This window comes from Rhodnius prolixus, unplaced genomic scaffold (assembly GCF_049639745.1).
Source record: "Rhodnius prolixus isolate KJV_2025 unplaced genomic scaffold, Rpr scaffold_7, whole genome shotgun sequence".
NCBI lineage: Eukaryota > Metazoa > Arthropoda > Insecta > Hemiptera > Reduviidae > Rhodnius > Rhodnius prolixus.
In genome coordinates this window covers 496,890-504,718 of record NW_027411582.1, presented here as the reverse complement: position 1 = coordinate 504,718, position 7,829 = coordinate 496,890, and the positions used below count along the sequence as shown (strand labels likewise).

General features: G+C 33.6%; 1 protein-coding gene across 1 annotated transcript in view; it reads right to left on the bottom strand.

Annotated features, from left to right (window-relative positions):
* Positions 1-817: 817 nt before the first annotated feature.
* The window catches only part of e (nonribosomal peptide synthetase ebony), a 29,819-nt gene continuing 22,807 nt past the window's right edge, over positions 818-7,829 (bottom strand). Inside the window, exons 9-17 of the mRNA XM_074113195.1 lie at positions 6,724-6,920; positions 6,543-6,644; positions 6,043-6,127; positions 5,244-5,459; positions 4,989-5,139; positions 4,075-4,200; positions 3,582-3,719; positions 2,639-2,816; positions 818-2,282 (exon numbers count right to left, since the gene is read on the bottom strand). Of these exons, the coding sequence (XP_073969296.1) occupies positions 2,148-2,282; positions 2,639-2,816; positions 3,582-3,719; positions 4,075-4,200; positions 4,989-5,139; positions 5,244-5,459; positions 6,043-6,127; positions 6,543-6,644; positions 6,724-6,920 (1,328 nt within the window). The 3' untranslated portion in view covers positions 818-2,147. The remainder of the gene's footprint in view (positions 2,283-2,638; positions 2,817-3,581; positions 3,720-4,074; positions 4,201-4,988; positions 5,140-5,243; positions 5,460-6,042; positions 6,128-6,542; positions 6,645-6,723; positions 6,921-7,829) is intronic.

The window sequence follows — 7,829 nt, the reverse complement described above, 5'->3', positions numbered from 1 at the left end:
TCCTACTCGTCAGATTTTTACGAAATTTGATACAATTATAGACAATAGTAGTCTCCATATACAGGTAAAATATAAACAAAATCTATCGAGTAGTTCACGAGATATTTGAAGTTGAAGATTTCACTGTTTCAAACAAAACCAAACTTTAACTCTAAATATCTCGTTTCCTACGCGACAGATTTTTACTAAAATTTACACAATTATAGACAATAGTAGTCTCCATATACAGGTAAAATATAAACAAAATCTATCGAGTAGTTTTCGAGATATTTGAAGTTAAAATGTTTCACTTTATAGAACGGAAACAAACTTTAACTCTAAATATCTCGTTTTCTGCTCGATATATTTTTACTACAATTTACACAATTGTAGACAATAGTATTCTCCATATATAGGTAGAATATAAACAAAATCTATCGAGTAGTTTTCGAGATATTTGAAGTTAAAGTTTTCACTTTATAGAACAGAAACAAACTTTAAATATTTCTTTTTCTGCTTGATAGATTATTACTAAATTCTACACAATTATAGACAATAGTAGTCTACATATACAGGTAATCCTCCGTGGAATCTGAAGCGCCTATGCCTCGCGAGTATTAGAAAGGGCGTTCTTTAAATTCAACGGCTATACTTGCAGCATGTAATGAATGTTGTATTCTTTTACACAACTTTCATTGAAAGTTTCCTACCAGTTTTAGGATTGGCATTTCCTCTCAACATGTCAAGAAAGGAGGCGGCCCTAAGGATACCGACTTAATAGTGATAAAGATCATACAATACGGTTGCAAGAAGGTAACAAGTAACGTAAAAGTCATTATTCTTTTGGTAATGATTTTATTTGGAAGAAATATATTTACATCCTAATTTCTTTTTTTTTAAGTTAATAATAAAACAATTGTAGGAACTAATATTTTTTATCAAATTTGTAACATTGCTCACAGTCACAACAAAATATATTTTGTACAATATATTGTAATTACATTAGGCAGATCCACATTTGCTTAACAGATCCAGCGTGCTGCTGAATCAAATTTAGAAAAAAATTTAACAAAAACATTAATCAAATATAAGATATAAAAATACAACAAGTAGTGGTAACTTAGTTTTCCCTGGTAGTAGAACTTTCTGATTGTTTCTCTTCAGTAGTATTTCAAATAAGTATATATAACATTAGTGGACTTGATTTGTCTCTATGTTATGAAACATTATTCTCCTCTGAGTTTTAAATGAACCCTAAGTAAGGTAACTGTGAAGCACTTAAATTGTAAAGTACTAAGTTGCACACTGGTAATGGCCTTTGTTAATAATCAGTGAACTAAAAACAAGGTACCTAAATCGATGGAAATTACTGCTGTGTTTACAAAAAACTGTTGCGCAGCAAACGGGCTTCTCTAATACCATCAGATAATACCCTAATGTAACCATCTTGGAATATATCGTCAATCAAAACTCAAACTGATACCGGAATAGTCAATTAGATTACAAACTTCAATGGTTGTACGAGCCAGAGAATAAATTTTTCGAATAAATATTCGTTTCTGATACCACCGACATCCTTCTTCATGAACTGGAAGGTGTGGAGGTAGGAAAGATGTAAAACCTGAAGAAAAGATCTCTCTTTTTTCTACTTCTATTGCTATTTAGTATGTTCTATTATTTTTCATTTATTTATTTATTTTTTTTAAGACAAAATATATACGAACAATTAAACATTTTGTACCCTGTCTGCAACAATCCATTAAACCTTCCATCTTTTCTACCTCCACTCACCAGTTCCTGAATAAGACTCCCAAGTGTCCAAAAAGTCGTACATTTAAGAAAATTTATTCCCTTCGGTCCCCATCCAACCATTGAAGTTTGTACTTTAACAATGGCCAAGCTTGTTTATCAGATAATTATTTTACTTCCGGGCGATTAAAATAATTTTTCTCTAATGTTTCATAAAGAACGAGAAACACAATGTACGCAGCTTTACTAAAAGATAAATACAAAGTTTAGATGCGGACATCTTACATAGCATACATTTATATTAAAAGTTATAAATAAATAGAAATATTTACACAAATCATAAATTAAAACAAAACAATTAACAGAAGAAAGAAAAAAGAAGTTATAAGATAATTCACTCCTGAGCAATCACAAATACTTCAAAACTGTTTCCAACAGCAAACACTTACAACGGAATCTGGTAGATTTTTAAATGGCCTCTGACCATTCAGCGCTACGTACTGATTGATTTGGTAAGTTTTAATTGGTTTGTAATTCATCATTTCCGCCAGTTGCTGCAAAAGGAGAACAGAATATAGTCTATTATGAAAAAGTAATTTAATTTGATAATAATAATTATTTGAAAATTTTCAGGGCTTGCAAGTTGGTTTTGAAGACTAATTCAAACAGTTATCTTAAAATTAGTATTATTAAAATGGGAAGCATATCGAACTGCTACTAGAAGGCGATTAGTAATGCTGCCGAGTTACTAGTGTCATTCACCACTTCCCGAGCCTTACCTAACGAGTACTATGTGGAAGTAACAATTCCATAAAGTTAACGGAACAAAAATAAACTTGCAATAGAAAATTAAATTAAATTTTTTCAGTAATTCTGTTTGCAAACTTTTAAGTATCAAACAATTTGTTACCTGGGTAAGTGGATTAGTATTTGTGGAGAAAATTCCAACGTATTCTCGCTCCTTGCCATGCTGGATAATTTTCTCCTCTAAGAAACTAGTAACTTCAATATTTTCCTGGGCACTTAACTGTTGATCAGTTCCTAACATGAAACTGTGCAGACGTTTACCTTTTGGAAGAAGATTTTCTCTGAAAAAAAATTAATAATTCATCGCCTGATACCAGAGATTTTATTGGTTCAATAAACCCATGCTCAACACTTAATATATAAGTGGAATATATTAGACTGAGGTTCGCAATTCCTATTATCACCAGCCCATTCCGTATAATTTGCATAAGCTGCGACAGCTAGGCGAACACACAATTCTTCAGTATCTGGCTAAACTGTACAGAGCTACGTGTTACTGAACACAAAAAATAGACAACCGAGACTCTGAGCGCACATAGTTAATTGCAGCCTTGTAATATGAACGAACAAATTATGAATATTAATTGTACCGACCTCATGCATACCAAGGCTTTGGAGTTACTCATATACTTAAACATTTGAATTGAGTGCAAAGAAGTCCTGCGTACTTGATCATCTGTGTTGACAGTCAAGGTCATTACCCTTATTTTCACAAGATAATTCAGCTCCTCATAAATTTACAAGGTACGCATACCTTTTTCCAGCTAGGGTAACTGGGTAGTATTCCAGGACTGAACGCCATTTTTGCAGCACACGAGTCTTTGGCACTAACACTAATAAGAAAGTACTTATGTACTTTCTGTTTCTTACTAACTCCATGAGTGTCAAACATTCACTCTTTCCACCGATAGTTACAGAAACAATTTAAATCCTGATAAGAAGGACCGTTTCACAAAAAAGGCTCAGAAAAAGAATAAATGAAACAAATTAAGTATGCACTATTAATTTTCCCATAAGACCAATAGGTTATTTAGATACTTAATTACCTGATTGGTACTTCAACATAATCCAAGAATTCCAGAACATAAGATAACGGTGGCTCCAGAGCCACTTCTGGTTCTTCATCGTCGTCAAATATTAGAGATACTCCTACCAGTTTTCCTTCTGTATTTCTCGCCACAATACTGCAACAAAAATATTATAATTATTATTAGCCCATGGAAATGGTTTGAAGCATATTTCATCAAAAGCTCTCAGGGCCACTACAGCAGCCTCAAAGAGAAGCAACAGCCAAATATAAGTCAACAGCTAAATAATTATAAGCTAAATATCAGAAAACTCCCAGAACTTGAAGGGCATGTAGTTGGTACAGGCTTTGCTTATCCACAGCCAGGAGCATACACATTAACATTTTACATATTCCAAAGACTAACCCTAACGATCTTTAAGGTAGTTAGTATTTGTTGCTCCGCATTTTGATAGAATATCTATCTACCTAACTTCAATATTTACAATCAAAATATCAGAATACCATCTTACCTGACGTTTTGTTTAACCAAGGTAGGCCACAGTCCATCCAGCAAAGGAATATACTCATGTATCTGCACAGGCGGCTCCAACTTTGACTCAATATCTGATTTTTTTACGAAACTCTCTGTTATCATCCTGTAATTTTAGAATATTTTTAACGTTTCCAATTTGTTTTGAAGGTGAAATTTATTTATTACTTTATATCGCTTCTTCTTTATATTGTAGAGGTTAGGAAGCCTTCCTCGTACTAGGAGAACTGAACACCCCCATCATAAAGTAACAATTGAGCTATTCATTTTTATTCTAGATATTGGAAGCTGAAAGCTGCGCAAAACTAAAATAATAATCATTACCACGACATACACGTCAGTATAAATCTAGTACTCCAATCACAATCGTTTTACCCCTTCTCTCATTTTCACACACTCACACACACCTCCCAGACAATCTGAACCGTTGTCTTATACCTAAATTATAAACGTTAAAGAAGCCAGCCAAGAAATTCTGATTACGAAACTAGCGAGAAAGAACTAGTCAGAAGAAATTACGAATCTGTAACTGGAATTCATTCTGTGCAGCACGCGGACTGATCTACCCACTCAACGAACCCACTACTACAGCAATGGCAGATATACAATTATCGTGCGATATGCCGTCAGCTGATACTACTTATTTTTCAGAAGCATTATGTACGTATGTACCGCCGATTTGTCATGCAGCCAAATTCGACTATAAGTCAACCAAGTTTAAAGGTCGAATCATTTCAAAAAAATGAGAAAACTTGGACAATCCATTCAGAAAAATTATTCTTCCAGTTTAATGAACGAAAATACCGATACGATATTCCAAGTACGAACAGTAGGCTAGTATTCATGTTTTCCAGATACGCTCAGAACAAAAAAGTAAAGATCAAATTAGCCTACCTATACACATCTTCCTTGTGCTGATCATCCATGTACTCTACTTTGTATTTTTCGTTCTGGTGGTTACTTTCAGTAATCTCTTCGTCGTCTTCATGTGATAATTTGGTTAAAACTTCACCAAGATCTTTAGCTGAGATAAAATCCGTTATACCTTTAATAAATATATATTTTTTTATAGAAATTATAAAAATTATTTAAAAGTTAAAAATTATTTATTAAACATAAGTTAGAGTATAAGAAGATAAGAAAACTCACTTATTATGTAGCCGTTTTCTCTCAATTTAGAAATTGTGTACACAGAGTTCAAAGAATTTCCGCCCAATGAATAGAAACTTGTTTTTAAGGATATTTTAGATCGTACACTGCTGCCCAGCACAGAGATTATAGTTTTGTACAAACACTCTGCAATTATCTCTTTGCCTTTTGGTACGTCGCTAAAGTCAAACTCATCCACCAACAAGTTTTCTTCTCCTGGCCGAAAAAAAGTTCAATTATTTTCCTGAGCTTTCTACAAGTATTCATTTTTATGTTGAAGTTCACAGTCTGAGATACAGACTCAGACAATTTCCTAAAAAGTACTTTTCCTAACTCAGAGGGCTGAATACGAACATTTCCTTCAAAAATTTTACAGGATCGTAGTCCTTCTTTTTACTAGTAACCAGTAAAAAGAAAAAGCCTTCTGGAACCTGAAAAACGATCTCACTTCTCCTGGCGCTTTTTATATTTTCTCCAAACTTATAATTCACAATTACTTTCAACGTTTTTTAATATTAGGTGATCGATTTTACATTATATTCAATTAACACAGTTAACCAAAATCTCAAAAAAAAAATTTTTTTTAAAGTAAGACTTTACAAGGGTTCTCAAAAAAAAATTACTGTATAAGTTTCCCTGTTGGAAACTCACTTCGCGTGGGACTTATCGAGCAAAATTGTTGCAAATAGTAGGAATGACTGTTTTAAACAGATGCAAAGATTAAAATTAAAGGGCAATAGATGAAAAATAGAAATTAATTAAGTTCCTTCAATAATCTACAAATGCAGAGATAACTTACTGCCGTTTTGTTTGTAGTAATTCAGCAAATATTGACGGTCTACTTTGCCATTCACAAGGTAGGGCATTTTCTGCACAATCACGACCTGTAACAGACATTCATTGACATAAGGAGTAGATACTACCTCTCCTCCCGAAAGAGGGTAGCATTTCCTCCTCCAGATGTATCCTAATAACTTCGCAGGCTTTCAGGGGCGGCTCTTGCCTTCCTAGGCCCGAGTTAGTCAGAAAAGGCTACTTTTGCCAAACTGGCGCCTGGCGCCTCACAGGCTTTTTCGATACTCCTATGCATCCATCCGACATCACTAAAGCTATTCACCATTAGTTTAAATATGACGTCCTATGTAGGGTGACTTACCCCCATTTCATTACGTCTTTGATCGCCTTCATAGGTTAGGCTTTTCCTTAGACCTCTCGAGAAGACATTGGTTGTATTTTCCTGAGGAGGCCAAGGATTAAAGGTTCTAAAAGAGAGGCCGTGAAGATTATGTTAAACAGTACCTGAGGTAATGCGTATTTAGGCAATGTTCTGGCCAGTTCAAACTCCACGTCACTAGCAGTCATGTTGGCTTCATCCTCTAAGAGCACGAAAGCGAGGAGTTGCTGGAAAAATTAAGTGTACTTGTCAGCAATATATTTAAACTATTTTCTTTATAAATATCGTTTTAAAAGTCGAGATTACCTGATTAATTTCACCAGGACTATAGCATAAAGCCACGCTTTTATCGATTCCCTTGTTCTGGCTCAGAGCTGAATCGATTTCAGAAAGATCAACACGATTTCCACGAACTTTAATTTGCGAATCAGTTCTGCCCTCGAATATCAGCGTGTCTTTTACAATTCTTGCATAATCACCAGTTTTAAATAATGTTTTATGCTCTAAAAAAATTAAGTAACTTATTAGGGTGTAAACAAAAAAAAAGGAATCATTTTTAATGAGGGGATAATAAAGTATAATTGCAATTGTTTTGCTTTTCAGGGCTAGTGTGCCTCTTTAATTCGTTAAAATAAAATTTGAGTTCTACATGTACAAGGCAATCTTGGATATGTGCCAATTTGACCATTATTTTCCTTATGGACAATTTAAATTCATCTTACCATCATGGATATTTATTTGACAGAAGAGACGATATTTCTATAGACTCGATTTCAAACGAACGAGTGCTGTAAATTCATTATATTTCACATTAATTTACAAGACTAACACATTTTTTTATTTATTTAAATCTAGCAGTGGTTGAAGAATTACAGTTATTCTTGAATCTTACACGCATAAGATTTCTATACTTATTGTTTTTTATTTTTAATATTTTTTTATTTATTTAAGGCGCGTCAACTTAAAATAGCAGTTTATTCGATTTTTTCAATTTTACGATTCCATCCAAGCTTACAATATCTCCAACTACCGTTTTTCAGTAAATTGTCCTTACGATCTTTTAGAAGATCGCAGTCCCTAAATGATGAGAAATTGTTCCCAAGTAAACGTTCTATAGCAGCAGGAAGTTTAATAGTACGAACTTTATAGAAAAAAACGGGAACCACTCTCGAAAAAATGCGTAAAAGTGAGAAAACTTTGCATCATAGCTGCATTTTGCCGAATTTTAAGTACGGAACTGGACGACGATAACCAAACGGAATACCTCTTAAAGCTTCCTGAAATTCTACATTCCCATGTTAACACTTTAAGGGCAAACCGTTAACATTTTGTTTAATCTAATCGCAAATCTTCTAATTAGTAAATACAATTGCATAAATTTTCTCTCATTACTATACAGGGTGTTCAGCATA